Raw genomic sequence first — 20,173 nt, forward strand, 5'->3', positions numbered from 1 at the left:
AAATTCTTACTACAAAGAGTAGGTTGGTCATCGTCCCACTTGTTTTCCATGGCTTCATTTTAAGACTATGATGACAGTTTGCTACACAGGTAGATGCACTAGTGCATTTGCATGGACTTGAACAGAGTGGAATAAGTTCATGCTTTGGTGTCTAAATTTACTTAGGTACATAATAGTCCCAAGATATTTGCAGCATAAGACCCTCATTCGGCAATGTATGCTATTATGGGTGTAACTTCAGGCTTTTGAGTAGTCTAGTTATACTCAGTGCTATGTAGATGTTGGGCATGTACTTAAGTACCTTGCTGAATCAGAGCCTAAGAGAAGATGCTATGTAGACATGTGAGTGTGTGTGTGTGTTTCTTCATGGTAATTCGTAATCAATCTGCTTTATTTTAGGAGAGTTTGGTGAAGTGTGCAGTGGGCGTCTAAAACTTCCAGGCAAGAGAGATGTTGCAGTAGCTATAAAAACCTTGAAAGTTGGTTATACAGAGAAACAGAGGAGAGATTTCCTATGTGAAGCAAGCATCATGGGGCAGTTTGACCACCCCAATGTTGTTCACTTAGAAGGGGTTGTTACCAGAGGTAAGCAGTGGCTAGATATGTCATACAGATAATAAGTTAAATCGCAGAAATTGCTTTAATTTATCCATGGTCAGGGATTCAAATTATAAATTGACTGCATATTCTTAATGGATTTTCTCCTCATGCGTAACTAACTGAAACAATACTTACTTTATGTTACAACCTGAGGAAAAAATTAAGATGCATGCCTGATTAAAAGATGAAGTACTTTGAAATATATTATTTTTCTAGTTCCATTTAGACCATGCAGGGAGATAAGCTTTTGTATGTCCTTCTATATTATCTGCAGTGTCATTTTGCCAGAGTCCTGTTCACACAGCAGGAGTCAGGAGAACACACTGACATTTTGATTTCTACGGTTTAATTTTATGAATCATGACCATGCTCCATGCAAACATTTAAGGACTTATTAGAACCCAGTAACAGTGCTGGAGGCTTTAAGAATGCTCATGTCTCAACTACTCAGTTCTTCAAAGGATCAACATGTGCTTTATCAGGAAAAGGCACTCAGTTTAGATTATTGTTTCTCAAATAAAATGTGCCTTTTTTCTTTTAGGGAAACCAGTCATGATTGTAATAGAATACATGGAGAATGGGGCCCTAGATGCATTTCTCAGGGTGAGTACCAAAAGAAAACATATACAGTACCAGTTTAGTATAATAAAACTTTTTTCAGGCTAAAATGAAATATGGCATGCAGAAACTAGCAGATCTCTAAATTGTCCTCGAAAAATCAGATTATAAATCAGAAGACCAAACTGGATCAAACTGACACAATTCTAGACCTGTAAGTGATTCAATGTGATATAGAAATAATGGTTTTGATTACTATCCTAGTGTGAGGTTAAGACCACTGACACCTGAAGCCCTATCATGTGAGCACATGCTGTTTTAGAATAGCATTTTATTTTTTCAGTATGATAGAAGTCACTGCACAGGAATCCCTAAATGAAGTACAGTAGTGCTTCAGAGAAAAATGAAGGAAAAGAGGGGGAAAATGCACTTTGCAGCAATTTAGCATTTGCTGAGTGAGTTCTCTGAACTGCCAAGCAGTCTCTTCACTATTTTAACATCCCATGTGTACAAGACAGAAGATGTAGAATGACTTGTAATACTGTTGAGCAAGCAGAAAGATGATGTTCTTTTGATCAGTTCTATGTAATAAATAAATCTCTTGTATTTAGGATAACCTGAAGTGTTGATCCCAGAAGTGTAATACAGTTTATTTTCTAGATAAATTTCGTCATCATAAACGGTAAAGAACATGTAGGCAAACTGTAAACAAAGTTATATAAAATAGTTCACTTAAGGAAGAGTCAGTCTTGCCACAAATTAATTAGGATTTTATACAGCAAGTTCTGTTAGTTCTAATAGGTTAATTATTTGTACCTTTCTCAAGAACCGTTATTATTTTGTTTGGAACATATATATATATTAATATATATATATAGTCATTAAGTTTATTCTTATTGGGGGAATAAGTAGTAGAGTACAGATGGGCAAAGCTGATTTTCATTTCCCCCCTCAGTTATATTAACAAGTTTTGCTACTCTGGTCTTCCTTCCAGAAACATGATGGGCAATTTACAGTCATTCAGCTGGTGGGAATGCTGAGAGGAATTGCTGCCGGAATGAGATATTTGGCTGATATGGGATATGTACACAGGGACCTAGCAGCACGCAATATTCTTGTCAACAGCAACCTAGTCTGTAAAGTGTCAGACTTTGGGCTGTCCAGAGTTATAGAAGATGATCCAGAAGCTGTCTACACCACTACAGTAAGAAAAGCAGTAATTCTTATGAATGCAGATGTCCTTATTAATAAAAGAACAATATCCTCTTGAGGATACAAATGGGGCAAATGCAGATGCCTGAGGAATACTATGCAGAAGCCTGGCTATGAGTAACTTATAATAATTTCTAATAACATAATCCTTTATTTGAAGCAATTCTTGAAAGTTTGTAAAACTGTTGGTTACTATGTGTCGTTGGGTATTTTTTTTTGCATGAGAGTTTGAACTATGAATTACAGTGCATCAGAGCAGAGCATCCAGGCTAATTAGCATGCTGTAGCAGTCTCCACGTCTCGTGCATTCAGTGTTCCCACACTTCAAAATGGCAGCAGGGCTCCCCAGGCTCCCTGCCAGTCAAGGCTGCTCCTACCTGACTCAATGTGCTGCGGTCCCAGGCTTAAGTATAAACATGGTGCCCGGGTGCAATAAACTCTGGCGAAAACTGTTCCAGAATTTATTCAGTCAAATTAATTGCATGTGTATGTGCGCCCAGAGGGATCACTTTGCTACAGTTGGGGCAATCAACTCCCTTACTCGTGTGTCTTGCCAGTTTCATTTCCAGTCCCTTTCTACTCTCAGCCTGCGTGTTCACTCATGCTATGGACAGTAACATCTGTATTGAGCCTGTTTTCAACAATCCAGAGAGAGGGTACAAAGCTGACACTTATGTGTTCAGCCAAAGCTTATATCTGGCTCCTATGGCTAGGGACAACAGTTACACATAAACTGGTATAAGTGATCGGAAACCAGTTCAATTCTGTAATACAGCAGAAGTTCAATGCACATAAACCGCTTTAAAATGGCCAAAACTTGTTTAAGATAAATTGGATTGATGTAGTATCAGGCTTAACTGATTTAGGTTAAATTGGTTCATTGAATTTCTGTCCTAGATTCCCTCCAGATTCAAGTTAACTCACAGTCCCACAGCATCCTAGGAGGCTTTGCACCTCTAATACAGCCCCTCCCCCCACAGGGTGGGCAGGCTAGCCTTGGCCCAAGCTGTCTTCTCCAACTGAGTAAGGAGATGTGCTCTCACACCCCACCAGCTTCTGGCCTGGACCACTGCAAGCATGTGGCTGCATTTCCAGAATCAAAAGTGAATGTCTGTTCACTTCCTTATTGGTTCAATCTACGCAGCTTAGACTAACCTATGAAGATTGACTTGATTCAACCTCCGGCTTTTTGACTGTCTGTATTTAGCCTATGAATTCAACCAAAGAAATCAGTGAGTTTTCAAAGAACCCTTAAGGAATTTCAGTAGGTTTTAGACATGTGATTCCTTTATAGTCTTGAAAATTCCAGTGTGGATAGCATATTTTTGATGTTCCAGTTAATGGAAATTTGAAACTGTTGCTAAGGAAATGCTATGGAAATTTTGTTTAAAAAATATGTATTTTTTTAATAGGGTGGGAAAATTCCAGTAAGATGGACAGCTCCAGAAGCCATCCAGTATCGCAAATTTACATCAGCCAGTGACGTATGGAGCTATGGAATAGTGATGTGGGAAGTAATGTCTTATGGAGAGCGGCCTTACTGGGATATGTCAAATCAAGATGTAGGTTATGCATAAATTTTTTTAAATGTGTAAGCCTACATAGAAATAAATAAGTAAAATACTTTTACTTTTGCACAGGTACGGAAGGTAAAGAGCTAGCTAAGGTAATGTTCAAGGGGGAAATATCAGATTGGAAGGAGGTTACTATCATCAATGCAGAAAATAATTGGATTATCATAGAGAACAAATTAGATAGCCTCGAGACCTGAAATGGAATGAAATTCCAGGTAAAAAATACAAGGTCACATAGTCACGGCCCAATGTCAAAAACTTCAGTTACAAGCTAGGAGCTCACCCATTGGAAAAGACCAAGAAAGAAAAAAACCTTGGTGTATTGACTGATTGCAAGAGTTGACCACAAGCTGCTAATATGCTGCAGCTGTGGGAAAAAAAAACAGCTGTAGTCCTAGGATGTATTAGGTGAGATATTTCCAGAAGAGGTAGTTTAATTGTACAAGGCACTTGGGAGACCTTATCTGAAATCCAGTGCACAATTTGAGCCACTTGTGTTCGGGGTAGATCCAGAGGGGGTACAGTGGTACAACCACACTACCCTTTCTAACCATGCCACAGGAGTAGCAGCCAAGGACTTTTTTAAAGCCCCCCAAGCAGGTGAGAAATCCCCCACTCCCTTCTCCTCCATGCTCCGAAGCATGCCCCCTCCTCTCCTCTCTTCCCCCTCTCACACCTGCCAATGCTGCTGTCCCCACTGACCCAGGGGGGCAAGGCGAGTTGTAGAACCACTCCTGCTTTCTCCAGCTGGGCTGTGTGGGAGCCAGACTCAGCCCAGGACTGTAGTGGCAGTGAGCAAGCTCTTGATCAGCCCAGGAGCAGGCACAGGGAGTGGAAACCACTAAGCACCACCACTGTCCCAGGCTGAACCTGACCCCAGCCATGCCAGCTGAAGCTGGGCAGAAGCAACTCTGGAGCTTCACTTGCTTTCCAGGACAGTGGGGACAGTGGCAGGCAGAGGAGGGAATTGGCCTCTAAGCAAGGAGGGGAAGGGTATTTCTACCTACTTGGGGGACTTAAAACGGTCCCTGACTGCTGCTCCGGTAGCATGGTTTGCCCCATGCAGTGTGGGGGAAGAGGGGAAGGGAGGAAAGTTGGAAGCAGGCAATTCTGTAGTGCCGGCTACTGCTCCCACACCCCACTTTGTACAATCCCAGACCCACTTCTACCCATGTTCAAGAATGAAAAACTCAGACTGAAAAATATTTAGAGAACGACTGCTAGGATGATGAGGAGAAAGGAGAATCCATTATAGGAAAGGAGGCTGAAAGAGCTCGGCTTGCTTAGTTTAGCAAAATGAAGACTGAGAGCAGGCATGTTTGCTGTCTACAGCTGCAACTGAAGGATAATTTTGACACAAAAACAAGTGAGTATAAACTGTCTACAAATAAATATAATGCTGGAAATTATAAGGTCCCAAACCATCAGAACTTGTTTTTTGAACAGTCTTCAGAATAGTGGGAGTAAAAACTTACCTAGTTTTAAGATGATGCTTAATAAAGAGATGAAACGATGCCTGCAACACTAGGAGACTAGAGTTGATGACCTTAGAGGTCTTTTCCAGGCCTTGTTTCTATGTGCATACCTGCACACTCATGCATGCACCTGCACACATACACACTCAACTGTCTTTTCAAAACATAATTATAAAAATAGAAATATTCTAAGGTTCATATACAGTGAAAAAATATCAAGTTTTAATGATTTTTCATTTCCTCAATCCCTGCATCATTAATTTGCTGTACTGATGGACTGTTTAACCAATAATACTGAAGCTGTATTAATTTCTTTGATACAAATTTCCGATTCGTATTATGGGCCTAAAGCAAGAGGGGGGCTCCAGAAATAGTAACAAATACTTGGGAGAGTTGTTGTTTTATTACTTGAAGCTTAGTGCTAATGAGATTTTTTTGTTTAAATCTTAGTTTCTTGAACTCATTATTAGTCAACTGGAAAAAGTTAAGAGTCAGAGAAGCCATTAATGATATGCTCTTCTAATTTCAAGTTAATATTGCTGACTTAACTATATCCTTGTATTCGTAAAATGTGACATAGAACAACTACTCACCAGTCATAGATGAGTTTGTTATTAATTTTCTTATTAAAACATATATTCATAAAGATAACATGCATTTAAAAAGAATGCATCTGGTGGACAGCAATGCCAGATAGATTCTCATATCAAATTATTTTTTGATTGAATGATCGACATCAAAGTTAAAAAAAAAAATAAAGAAGATAAAAGTCTAAATGATGAGTCAGTTTGGCACAGTGCAAAGTTGTTAATATTTGACAGGTCTCAGTGTCAAAGATTTCATGGACTGTCAAAATATGGGCAAACAAGTCCTTGGGGCAGAGAAAGAGAAATATTTACATTCCCTAGACACCCAGTAGAGTTTCATTTCTTTTGACACCTTCCTTCTGTACTAGATTCAAACATAAAAGGGGTCTGACAGGAATATAAGATGCCTCAAAGGCAAGCCTTATCTATCTTTCTGGAAAGAAAAAGGGAAAACTTTAAAACTGGGTGTGGGGGGAAGGATTCTATGTATGCTTTTTAGATTTTTTTGTATTCTTTATTTTCTTGTATTGTGAACAGCTGAATGAAGTACATGTATTATCCCTGCTAAATAAACAAGGGAATTGCAGCTCCTTGCAATTTAATCTCTTTTGTTACTGTACGATATATTCTATTTAGTATATAAAGTAAGGATCTGTTGACTATTTTAGGAAAGGACTGACTGCAGATATTTTTGTGTGTTGTGATGGGCATATATGTTTGAAAAAGAAAGACTTTGACTTTTAAGAGACATTTATTCTGGGGAGGGTGACAAATGGGGTCAGTAGAGATCATGTACAGGTAGGCCCAAAGATCTGGGCCTCAAGGACAAGGCCTGGGCTCATGGCCTGCGAGGCCTGCCCGTACACTCTAGACAAAAAACCAAAAAAACCCCACAAAGAACAAAGAAAGAAAGAAAGAATTACAATTACCCAAAACTAACAGACAGATGAGACAAAAAAATTCAATCATCCTGTAATTTGTGTAGCCACAGTAAATTACAGAGACAAAGAATTATGAAGATTTTTTAGATGTCTGCCAGATTTGCCCAAGCAAATAGGAAGTTTATGTATCTGAATGCATCATTTCTTAGTATGAGTGAATGTGGCTGCAGACTTGAGATCCCTTTAAAAATAATGCCATTCTGATTTTGTTGAATTTGGTAGCTGTTTAAATTTCTCCTCTCTAGCCTCATGTAGTTTAATCCTACACTAACCTTTTCAACATTTTAGCATGTGCAGAGCAGCACAAGTGTGATCCAGTTCCTACTTTTACTGGATATATTCCTGGGGAGTACCAGTTCTGTATTTAACCTGTAAGCAGTCCTACAGTCACAGAACAGGATGGCTCAGAGTGAGTGGCACAGAACCTTGCTTGCTTCTTGCAGCAGTGCAGTGCCTCTTTTTGCCTACTGCTGGCTACCAAAACCAGTGGATAGTATTCACTGTTTAGCACAGAATCCCTCTCTAGTATGGTCAGGTATAACTTTTACAGGATTACTAAGGGTAGTGCTAATGTGTGCTAGTTTCTTGTGACAGAGAGCAGGACCTGTCCCTGTAAATCAATGTCTTTTTCTTCAGCTACTCTACTCTGGCTCTACTCTCCTCTACTCAGAAAAAAATTGTTGCCATCAGTGAGATGATACGGCAAACAAAACATTGCATTACATAGTTATCCTTAATTAAAAACATCTTTGTTCCCTATAGCACTGGCCCCTTGTTTGCTGCTAGAGCATATGTTAAAACAGACCTAGCGCTGTTCTAACTTATACTGCAGCCATGCAGGCCTTTAGACAACCTGGGAATTGAAGAAGCATAAAAATGTCTGAAAGAAACTGTTTCTGGGCTAAACAGAAATGGAGGAATAGAGAAATGGATCAAATCAAAGTAATAATTTGTTCCCCTTATGAATTTTTGGTGGATTCCATTAGCATCTGTTTATAGAAAAATCTCTTTATTCAGCCATTTATATTGTATACTGTGTAATGGCTAATTTTGAACTGTTTTTCTTTCTGTAGCACTTTAGACATTGATAATGTTTTAAAAAGCAGCCCAGTTGCTAAGGTTGTTTTAACAAATTTACACATTAATCTTCAAATTGGTTCTTTAAATCTTGAGTACAAACCACATGGTGATTTTTTGGAAAGACCTCCCTGCCCCCAGCCAATCTGTCTGTAGCTAAACCCCTTCTTTAGTGTTTTCAGATTTGATCCTTCAGATTTGTTTGCTCACAGCAGATGTCATTGTAACTTGTCCTGCTTCATCCCTAAGGAATTTTTTTAAATAATGCCAGTACCTTAGTTGCTTCCTGTCCTCTGGGATCTCTTTAGAACACAGTGAATGTGCAAAAATATTGGTTAGTGATCCTCTAGGTTCTGCTGTTACTTCCTATAACACCCTTAAACATAATTTTAAGTACATGACTAGTTAATTTTAAATCCTGTTAACCATTTAATAGGTAATGTTGTCCAGATGCTTTTTTCTTCATAATTCACTGGTCATTTCTGTAAACGTGACCTGTTGAACACTGCTTCATATGCAAAAAAATCAGTTTGATTTAATTTTATAATCCCTGTCATCTTTCTTCTGATGACCACAATTTTGCTGAGTTTTGTTTTTAAAGGTTTTTATATTTCATGCTTCAAAATGCTTTTCCTTAGTACATAGTACATCTCTTTCCATTTCCATCCCATCCCACAATTTAACCTTCCTGTAACTGCAGCAACAATTATAGTGTCACTTATAGAGTCATTTAACTAGTCTTCAGCACAATCTAAGATACTTGCATACCCCACCCCTTCCCCACCCCCCTTTACTGAAAGAGCTGGGCAACTTACGATCCTTAATGTGTTTATTTTCACAATGCCCCTGTGATATAAAGAAGTACTAACACCTTCATCTTACAACTAAAAAACAAACTTGAGACAGATTAGGTGACTTGCCTGAGATCAGAGAGGTTCTCTGTGGCCAATCAGAGAGTTGGCCCCATGTCTAGGGCCCAGACAAAAAGGCATTATCACTAGGCCATGTTTCGGGTCTTCTGTGTACATCCCTTCCATAGAGGATTTTGACACAATCACTGATTCGTACCGGCATTTTGAAGGTCATTCCACATTCTTTGCAGTTCCCTCTATTTTGCAGTTAAGTGCTTTTGCACTGTCTCACACATTTTATGGATTATTTTATACCTCGTGTTATTATATTCACTAAACTCTGGATATTCACCAACGTTTATTTATCGTACCAGCTTTATTGCCTAAGGCGAAGCCCAGAACAGTTTCTGATCTTGGTTTCTCTACAGACTGAGAAAGGAGACAGTCCTATGCTCTACCCTTCAGGAACAAGTACCCTTCCTTAGCAATTCTAATACTGTTATGTCAGTCAATGTCACTATACTTGAAATCCCCCATGAACAGTGTTTTAGCCCTTTTTTACAAACCTTTCTTATCTGCATTGCTTCCTGATGTGCTTTCTTATCCTGCCCTCAAGGTTTAAAGCAGTTTTCTGTGATTTTCTTTAACCATTTGTATCTTTCACTTAAATCCAAATGGGCTCAGCTAAAGAAGCCAAACAGTGGATGTAATTCTCATGGTAGACATTATATTCTTTTTCACATGTATTGCCACATACCACCTTTTCTTAGTAAGACTGAACTTTGTTTAGATTTGTAAGGGCCAGCATTTTTGGCAGGCATGCCACAGATAAACTCATACCCTACTGAGTGCCATTCCAGTGCCCTTCCCCTGCCTGATCAGCTACTCTGCTTTCTGTTCTTTGCCCTGTACTACCTGCCCAATCTGCTTCTCTGTTTTCTTGTCCCTACCCTAACTGCTGTTGTGCTGCCTGTCCCTTTCGTAGTCTAGTACTTGCCACACACAGGTTACAATGCCACATGCCACAGATTGACCACTCCGGTTTAGATGACACATTTAGATATCAGGCAGCCAAGCTTTGTTCACAAACACACATAACATTGTTTTACATTTTTTTTCCCTTTGTATGCCTCTAAAAATACAGATGGGATTAAAATACAACTTTTTTATTGAATAAGTGATTTCCAATAAATATTTCCTGAGTTCTTTATGTAAGGTTTATAGGCTTTTAGGAATTTATACATAAGTGTACAGCATCCTGTCCCTTTATAAATTATCAGCTTCTACTATTGGCTCTATCTCAAAAGGCTCTGAGCAACTAATATTGCTTTCTACAAATATCTCCATTTGTCAATCTATCTATTGCACCCTTGGTGAAGTTAACTGCTGCTCCCTGCTGCTGATTTGAGTAGGTAATACAGCATTGTTCCGTACACTGTAGAATAATATGTTTAATAAGCACAGAAGATAAAATCAAGAGGGATATATAAAAAACGTGAATACTGGTGTCAAAATAACAGACTCCACTTTCATAATGCTTTGACAGCGTAATTTGGTTGTTTGATTTTCTTACTGGTTATGACAATTCCGTCCTCAGATAATTTTACCTTGATGATTATACCATTGTTTTGACCAATAGGTTATAAAAGCAATTGAAGAAGGCTATCGTTTGCCAGCACCCATGGATTGCCCAGCAGGCCTTCACCAGCTGATGCTAGACTGTTGGCAGAAGGAACGTGGTGAAAGGCCAAAGTTTGAACAGATAGTTGGTATTTTGGACAAAATGATTCGGAACCCAAACAGTTTGAAAACCCCCCTTGGAACCTGTAGCAGGTAAGAAAAATGTAGCAAGTATTTCTGATACTTTAAACTCATATTCCCTCTAACTAATCAGATTGGCTACTGACTGTTTCATTCCAGCTCCTGTCCATAGGTCTCCCCTCCCTTCCTTCCTTCTTTTCTCTCCCTGTTCTTTCCCCTGCCCTGTATTAAATATAATTTAAAAAATCATGTTTTCTTACACATAGCACACCCCAAAATAAGATGTGCACCTTGCTTTTGAAAGGCAGTATGAAGGAAAAAGATATTTCCTTATAAGTAACTGGGTGTCTACACATGAAATTTAATGCAACACAATAAACTACGGTGCATCACACTGGAATTTATTGCTCCCAGATACAGCATCTTCACGTGCACCCAGGACCACAGCACACTGAGCCAGGTTGAGGCAGCTTTGGCTGGCAGGGCTCTGCATTGTCAACCTAACAGCCCAGGGCTGCTCTGACTCAGCACAACATGTTGCAGAGGGGCTGGCTAGCCATGAAGGTATTCTAGTGCAAGGCTAGCCAGGAGGCAGCCCCCACATTGAAGCACCCTCATGCCCCAGCCAGCCCTGTCAGCATTTACATGCATGTTACTGTGCACTAAAAAATGCCACCATAGGATAGTGCTTATATTTGCAAGTACTAACCTATGGCAGTGTTTATTAGTATCCTGTGGCCTAACAGGGCCACATGTGTAGTTGCTGAGACTTTACTGTGGAGCTAACTGAGCAGCTTCACAGTAAATGTCATGTGTAGGTGTGTCAACTGAGTAACAACAGCGAGGGAGCTGAGCCTGCTCATTGTTCTCATGTAGCTACTTTCACTTTTTGCTGGCAGAACCTTAAGCAGCAAAAACTTCTGTTATCATGTTTCCTTACTTTTACCATACACTCCAATTTCAAGCAACTGGTGGGTCTTTTTTGATTTTTTGAGGAGGGGGTTTTGGAAAACTGTGTGTTTTATGCAAGAAAATATTGTGACTAAAACCACCCAGAAGTGGCTCCATCAAAAACAAAATCTAAATTAAGGGAGAAAGCATCATGCATGGAATTAGCATGACTGTTAATATGACTGTGTAAGCTGGTAGTGTTAAAGTGATGATGTAGCCATGATTGTCCAGAAATTGTGAGAGGCAAGAATTTTTTTGGTGGATACCTTTTAATGAACCGCTGCGTAATTGGGATAAAGTTAGGCAAGCTGTTAAATGCAAAGCATTCTTCAGGTCTGAACAAAGTTTGTTTTGAATGCTTGTGTCACTTTTTCCCTTCTCTGCAGTTATTTCAATTAAAGATATCAACCAAAAAAATCCCTACCTATTAGAAAGTATCACTGTCCACTCTACTTTACTTCTGTCTGTCTTCTTCACTCACTATTAGTTTGTTGAGTTGTCAGTTTTTCCAGACAGGGAGCATTTTTTTTCTTTGCATGATGGGGATCTGGCCCCAAATACTACTGTAACCCAAGCAATAATTTGTGTCATAAAGACTAAGTACAGACAGTCAAAACGTCCATGATCGAATCTTTTCAATCTTCATAGGTTAGTCTAAGTCACTTAGACTGAACCAATAAGCAAGTAAACAGACATTCACTTTAGATTCTGGAAATGCAGCCACAGGCCTGCATTGGCCCAGGCCAGAAGCTGGGGGGTGCTAGAGCATGGCTCCCTGCTCAGCTGAAGCAGACAGCTTGGACCAAGGCTAGCTACCCACCCTGTGGGGGGGTGGGGTTGCATGGGAGGTGCAAGGCATCCTGGTATGCTGGGAGACTGTGAGTTAACTTGAATCTGGATGGGATCTGGGACAGAAATTCAATAAACCAATTTAACCTAAATCAGTTAAGTCTGATACTACGCTCATCCAGGTTTATCTTAAACCAGTTTCAGCCATTTTAAAAGATGTTTATGTGCACTGAACTTCTCTTGTGTTAGAGATTTGAACCTGTTTCCAATCACTTATATGGGTTTATGTGTAACTTCTGTCCCTAGGCAAAAAGAATAATCATAACACAGCATGTACATAATCAGCATCTTTATTATTGTTCGGCAATAAACTCTACCTTTTTCTCTCCAAAGGCAGTAATTCCTTTCAGATATTTAAACTTATTCTTAGTCAGCCTTTAATATGTTCTTCATATAATGTGTATGTTCCCATGATGTACTTAATCACAGCTACCTTTTGAACAGATGACTAAGAGACTTGTTTTAGGGAGTTAGGAGACCTGCACTCTGTTCCCAGGTCTGCCACTGATCTGTTGTGTTACTACTAGGGATGCCACTTCATCTCTTTCTATTTCTGTTCCCCTCATCCTTGTTATATCTTTTTCACTTGTATCACAGGCTCTTTGGGGCAGGAGCTTTCACTTATGTGTTTCTACAATGTTTAGGAGAGTGGTACCCTGACTTTGTTGGCTCCCTCAGCTACTGCAGTTATATAAATAATAGACAATAAAGTTGTTTTCCAATTGTTAACAGTAGGGTTCATTTCACTCTCTCTAACCTTTCATTATATCTAACAATATGCTTAGAAGATTCCTACCATGAGTTATAGAATAGTTTTATATCTGTGATTGCTAACCGCTGCAAAGGGATTGATAAGATGAGGGAAACTGTATGTTTAGTCCTGCCACTTTCTATTTCTGTAGGTATTTTGAATGAGACAGCCCACTTTGACTCTGACCTTGCTAATACCCCTTAATGTATTTTTTTTAGTTTTGGAAACAACTTACCTTCCTGTTTTCTTCTGCCTAGACCAATCAGCCCTCTTCTGGACCAGAATACCCCCGATTTTACCACTTTCTGCTCTGTAGGGGAATGGTTGCAAGCTATTAAAATGGAAAGATATAAGGATAACTTCACAGCAGCAGGCTACAATTCCCTGGAATCGGTAGCCAGGATGACTATTGAGTAAGTTTATACTGGACATTTCTAATTCATATTTGATGACCTAGTAGTAAAAAGCCGTAGAGTTAAGTTCCAAAATATTACCTTAAGTACAAACTCATCTCTTAGGACTAGATGGTCTTCTGTCCTGTGGTGCCCTCAGTATGGGAGCAGAAGTCAAGCCATCAGGGAGAAGGCATACTTTTGAGTTGTCTTAGCAGGGTCTATAACCTATACCAGCCGATAGCAGCCACTTAAGCACTGTCTAGCACTTGGAAACAAGGAGAAAATGGGCATTAGTGTTCCAGGAGCACTCTTTCTTTATTCCTCAGCATTCCCTTGTGCTAGGCCTAAGAGAGCCTCTTAGCCTGAAGCAGGCCATGCCAATTGTAAGCTGTCTCCTGAAAGCTAAAATTCTCAGCTGGCATATATGTGTTTTACATTGGATATGTTGGGTCACCCAAACAGTACAAAAGGTTCAGATTGTCAAAAAGAATGTTGGAAAAAGTGCCTATTTTTGATTTCTACAAAAATAAACCATTACTACCCAGATCACCCACTCCCAAAGAAAGCATCTTTTTGGGAAGAACGTGTTGTGAGAGAAAAGTGTTTTAATTTCTACAAAAAAGTTCTTGATGCAAGTACAGTAAAAGGTCTGTTATCTGGCATCCCCCGGGAATGGGGGATGCCGATTAATCAAATATTCCGGTTAATCAAATGTGCACCGTCTGGTTCACTCACCAGTGTCAGTGTGCCAGGGGGCCCCACACGAGCTGCTTTTTCCCACACAGGCTGCTTTGTCCTGGGCCATGGGCTGAAAAAGTGGCAAAGAAAAACTCAGCTCGCAGCAGTGAAAGGGGAAATCCCCCAGAAGTGGTACTTCCAGTTTTGCTTTTGCCACGTCGCTCAGATGCCAGTTAATAGAATTTTCTGGCTAATAAAGTGCTGTGTGGTTAACACAGCTTTTACTGTATGTATCTGGACTGGCTATACTTTCTGTTGCTAGTTTTCATGGATGCAAACCCCAGGTGCTACCTATTCCACTGTCTTCCCAAAGAAATGTCTGTAAGGAATGATCAAAAGAGGCAGCTGCTCCCCTGTTCCCTCTGCCTAACTACTCCCCCTACACTCCAACCTCCAAATCTGTTTGGAGGGTTCCTCCATACAAGTCTCAGTGGGCTAGAATGCAGTCCCAAATAATATTTATGCAATGTCTTTATCCTGGAAGCACTCTTACCAAAGGAGTGTTGCTTCAGTACACTGAGTTTGTTCAATAATTACAGTTAGAAGATGTGCAAAATGGTCCCAAATAGTTACACATATTTGTTATGTAAAAAGTGAGTAGTCTTATGCATGCTTCACAGTATTGACCTGAAGTTCTAGTATAACTTTGACATATTCATGCTAGCAGTAGAAGATATTGCTTAAGTTTAAATGACAGTTCTATAAGTTGAACAAATAATATTATACACATTTATCTTTCCCAGGGATGTAATGAGTTTAGGGATCACACTGGTTGGTCATCAGAAGAAAATTATGAGCAGCATTCAGACTATGAGAGCACAAATGCTACATTTACATGGCACTGGCATCCAAGTGTGATAGACATTTCTCCCTTATGAGGGAGGTGATGAACTGGGAGGACAGCACTGGCCTTCAGTATATATATACATGAAGTGCTGCTAGAAGACACTTGATTTCCTGGGTCCTTCCTGCAGTGACTAGAAGATCTACAAGAAGCACCTACAGACTTGAACTCCTAAGTGCCACCAGAATTTACTAGAAGGGAATTAGGATCCACCAGTGGTGGCAAGGAAAACAGCAGTGACAATAAACAAAGTACTACCTGAAACACATACAAACACCTTGAGCTCTCTAACCTCCTTTTTATCTAAAAGACTTTTTAAAATGTACATAAAGAATTTAAAAAAGAATATATTTGTCAGATAAAATCATGATATTATTGTTCAATTCAACAAAATATTTTCCTTAAATCTGTGATTTCTGAATCTTTTTTTAATCATTTGTGTTCTTCATAAAGACTTTCTTTTAGTATGATGTTTATATCTTTGGACCTTTTTAGTGCTAATTCTATGACACATTACTAAACTGGGTACCTCTGAAGGATTATTTGAGATTTTAGAAATTTAAGAAGCATGACTAAGCAAAGTATATGTGTCTGAACATTGGTATCTTTTTGTGCCATTTTATTCTGTTATATCAATTCTGTATTGACATGGTTTGTTAATTGGCAGGAAGTCAGGAAAATGCGAGTTGCCAAGAGCTCTGATATTTTTTAAAGAGTTTGTTTTTTTTTTAAGGTTGAACATATACTATCTTTTACAAGAAAAAGGAAAGCAATAATGACCCCTAAGTAGTCGGCACTTTTAACAAATTGTCTGCAAGATGGTTTTAATGGACTAGATTTCAGGTGAGATTTTCAAGGGACTAGAACCGCAACTATAAACATACTGAGACGCTTCAGTGAATGGATGATCGATTGTAGGAGTGTCTCAGAAGATGGGTGCAGTTCTCCAGTGTTACCTAAACATATAATCTGAGCACATTACATTTTTTTCAATACTCTGCATTAACTAATTTGAGAGAAATAGCTGGCATATATTTTATATGAATTTCATTTGAATGCAGCCAGCTGTGAGAATAAGGGTTTAGATTTTTATATTACAACTGTAGAGTATGTGGCAAGGGGCAGTTCAGAATTTTCATATTTTTTTATAAGCTTTTGCTGCTCTGAACACACACACATACACAAACACACACACAGCTCTGAGCACACCTGAGTGCATGCACACACATTCATTTGGGAACACTAGCGGAAAAGTATTTGCTCAATAAAATACCTTTTTACACCATTTTTATTTATATATGTACTTTATTTGATTAATATATTAAACTACCATAAGCAATAACAAAGTGTGTCTCTATCGATAATACAGGAATGTATACAAACCAGAGAGAAATGCTTTAAAAATTATGAAAATAATGAACTACCCAGCAGTGAAATGCTGTACATCCAAAGAGAATTGGGCCACGTCTATTGATGTTGATAGAGAGAGATCCCAGGGATCAGTCATAAAATAGGTCTTGTTTGATCATGTGGGCATCCACAGAACAAAATAAAAAAAGAGAAAAGAAAAAATCCCACAAAAAATCCTACCAACACCTGTAAATGTTCCTTTGTAAAACTTGTAAATTTTATTTATACTGTCTTGTTTTGTACACACATTTCTGTGTAGTGAGCTCTGAATACATTGAAAATGCACTATATTTTTCTATTTTACTTGCAGAGCATCACAAAAGAACGTGTATATTCAGTGCTCCATAATGTGTTTTCCCACATTTAGGACCAAAGATAGCTACCGAATACTTAATGGATCATTCCCTCACCCACTCACCTTTTTCTCCCTTTTAGATCACTGTACAGTGTTATATTTGTCATTTTATTTATTTGTTTGATTAGAAAGCTCAGTTTGATTATACTATTTTTTCTCCCCCACCCGATTGAAGAAAATATGTAAAAAGATTTTAATTAGCATAATCCAGTTACATAGACACTTCCATTTGTAATCTTTGTAATAGACTGTAAATATATTTTTGGAACTATACTGCAATGTGCATAAGGGTTATTTTTCAGTCTTCATATATATGATTGTTTGAACAATTCATAGTAATTTAAAGTCATGTTGAGAAATATCACTTGTTGCTGGGCTTTGAAGAGGAAGAAAAATATGAATATTCTTATTTCATATTAGATATTCAGTAGAAATTAAGTTACTTTCATATGTAAAAATCAAGAAGTTTTTCTTCTTTTTACTTTTAAAGTTAATTTGCTAAAATATTTTAGAATTAAAAGATAAACTATACTGAATGCCCAGTTTTCAAACTAGTGCATCTTGTCTCTTAGTCTGGAATGTAAATTATCACTTGGTATACTAAGTATTCATCTTGGCCCTAAAGCCTCAGTAAGGCATCTAGGCTAAACTTTTCAAAGGAACTTAATGTATTTGGGTGCCCACATCTCAATATATTGCAACTGGATTTGGGTGCCTGTCTTTCTTAAACTCTTTTGAGAGCCCCAGTCCTAAACTATTGTCCATATTTTAAAGTGTTGTCTCTCCTTCATTATGCAGTACTTTATATAGCAAAGCAGTTAGGCATGGGCTTGATTTAAAGATTTGTCAATAGGTTGTAGGCACGTGCTTAGCATTAAGCGCATGCTTAAATACTCTAAAGATTCTGCTGACTAGGAAGGAACCTAGAGATATGCTTACATTTAAACAAGTGCCTTACCATATTGGGCCCTCAATGACCAGCACCTAGAAGGTGCTAAATTACTTTCACGTTACTTATTTATGTGCGCAATTATGATTACTAGAGTCTTAATTTCCAGTACCTGTTTTTTAGATCTTAGCTAGGATGTCTAAGCACTTGATCGTGTGATATATTGTGCTATTTCTGGTATTGTTCAGTACCCAAAAATTCCAGCCCAGCTAATTTAATAATAAGAGTTGACAGACACTTTCCTCCTTCAGGAATGCTTGGTATCCTGCAGCATGGAGGTCCCCAAAACAATTTAAATCAACTTTTGAATGTGAGTTTTCAAAAAAGAGTTCCATAAAGGTAATTATATCTCTTTTTTATCGCTATTAAATTCATACCTAAGCCATCTTTTTTAAAGAGATCTAATACTCATTGTTTTTCTGTACACCTTGACTGCCTTAAAATTGTTACAGATGTTTATACCTTTGAAAGGGGCAGAAGAAATTCACAAAATGCAATCAAAATCCACATTCTTAGTATATCTTTATGTGATATGGTAAATTATTACAATTTGAATACATGTATTCAAATCTATTTTGACCAGTAAAGTATCAACAGTATAATGTTGATTGCTAGTCTCTAGGCTGTGGAAAGAGGACAATATAAGAGAAATTGTGTTCCAAAAAAAATGGAAAAGCAGCTTGGAACTTTTCACTAAGACAAATACTTGGGGATTAGGGGAAGAAAGTATGGCTATCAAAAAAAAAGATTCCAAACTGACTAATGATGAAGCAAATCAACTTCGCCTAGTTCTGATCTGAGCTGCACCCCATCCAACTTCATGGAAGTCAAGATTTGCACAAGGTAGAAGTTAAGATAGAGTTGGACTCTGTGCTCCATATTGTTTTCCATCTATTAGGTGTGCAAATGAATTTAGGTGTTCGTGTGAATCTATTTCACCCTGCTTGACTCCCTGACAGACAGTTAATGCAGAAGGTGGGTGGGTCCTCCTCACTATTTTTTGTGATTCATTATTAAGGGTAAAATGGCACTGGGTTATGAAAATAGAATAGTAGGATGAAATAGAAGCATTTAGGTGCCTAAATCCACTTAACTTCTGAACTGATGGTAAAGAATCTGGCCTTGTGTGTACACCTACCTTTTTTAGTTTTTAGCTTTAAAGCTAAGCAAGCTTTTCCATTATTCAGATTTCCTTAAAATTGGGTTTTGTCATGGACAATATCTCCTTTCAAAGATTTGTGACAGATTATCTAACTGTAACTATGAAGTGAGTTTTTAATTTTTTATAATTCATATTGATAATCCAGTGCTAACCCAACAGGCAGATTGGTCAATAACAGGTCTGACATCTAAATCATTTAAAATTTTCACTAATGTATAACTTTACTTAAGAGGCTCTGATTAGTTAAGAGGTTACACATGATAGTTATTGTTTATAAAATCATGTTCAGCTAGCACACTGGCACTACTGTTTGAAAAACTTCAGGAAGAAAAGATGCCAAAATATATAAAAAATGAATGTTTTCCTTAATATCTCAGTCACTGAGATCTGTTTGTTTCATCCTCTAATTAAAATTAGGGGGGTTGCTTAAATGAGTTATTTACTTAAAGTGGAGATTTTCTGGCATGCACTGAAGTGCTTTAAAGAAATGATTTTAAATTAAATTTGCTTTACTCCACTAATAACTATTCACAGTAAATAGTTTTCCATGTTTAAAACACGTTATCTGCTTTCCAAAACATTGGTATGTAGCAACTTTGGACTTATTTAACTTTGTGTTCCTAAATTAAGACTTGATGTCACTCCGGCACATTCCTTAATTCCAAGTGATACAGGAATACATTACCCCAGTGGCACTGTCACTTGGCTTTCAGTTTCTAAGCAAAAATAATGGATCAATCTCGGGCAAACTAGCATACAGAAGGGCTGCATGCTAGCATAATGGTGCTACTGAACCAAAGTTTGACCCTTTGTTGTTTCACTGTTTTTAATATTAACATTTAGAGACCTTTTCCTGCATTTTTTTAAAATCCTACTGTCATAGGTGGAGTTAAAAATTATATAACTACCTCACAACTATTTCTGATTTATTTATCATTTTAAAAAGGATGGAAGAAAGCGAGAGGATGAGGACAGTTCCCAGGTCCAGGTTTTAAACCCAAGTTTAAGACAGATAATACAGATGTTTTTGTAATGATCTGTGGCAGTCAAACTAAGATTGCAATACTACCAAACTTTCCTTTCAGCCATTTGACCTTATGAGTTGCTGAGCAACTGCACAGTGAGAACTGTTC

The 20,173-nt window shown here is 38.2% G+C and overlaps 1 protein-coding gene across 2 annotated transcripts in view; it reads left to right on the top strand.

Annotated features, from left to right (window-relative positions):
• Nucleotides 1-18,268, top strand: part of EPHA7 (EPH receptor A7) — a 290,299-nt gene extending 272,031 nt beyond the window's left edge. For both annotated transcript variants that reach the window (XM_019520196.1, XM_019520197.1), the window contains exons 11-17: nt 400-585; nt 1,142-1,203; nt 2,153-2,362; nt 3,783-3,932; nt 10,515-10,708; nt 13,445-13,600; nt 15,064-18,268. In XM_019520196.1, coding sequence (XP_019375741.1) covers nt 400-585; nt 1,142-1,203; nt 2,153-2,362; nt 3,783-3,932; nt 10,515-10,708; nt 13,445-13,600; nt 15,064-15,178 — 1,073 coding nt within the window. In that variant the 3' untranslated portion in view covers nt 15,179-18,268. The remainder of the gene's footprint in view (nt 1-399; nt 586-1,141; nt 1,204-2,152; nt 2,363-3,782; nt 3,933-10,514; nt 10,709-13,444; nt 13,601-15,063) is intronic.
• Nucleotides 18,269-20,173: the final 1,905 nt, after the last annotated feature.

Source organism: Gavialis gangeticus, unplaced genomic scaffold (assembly GCF_001723915.1).
Source record: "Gavialis gangeticus isolate Ggan-Ray unplaced genomic scaffold, GavGan_comp1, whole genome shotgun sequence".
Taxonomy (NCBI): domain Eukaryota; kingdom Metazoa; phylum Chordata; order Crocodylia; family Gavialidae; genus Gavialis; species Gavialis gangeticus.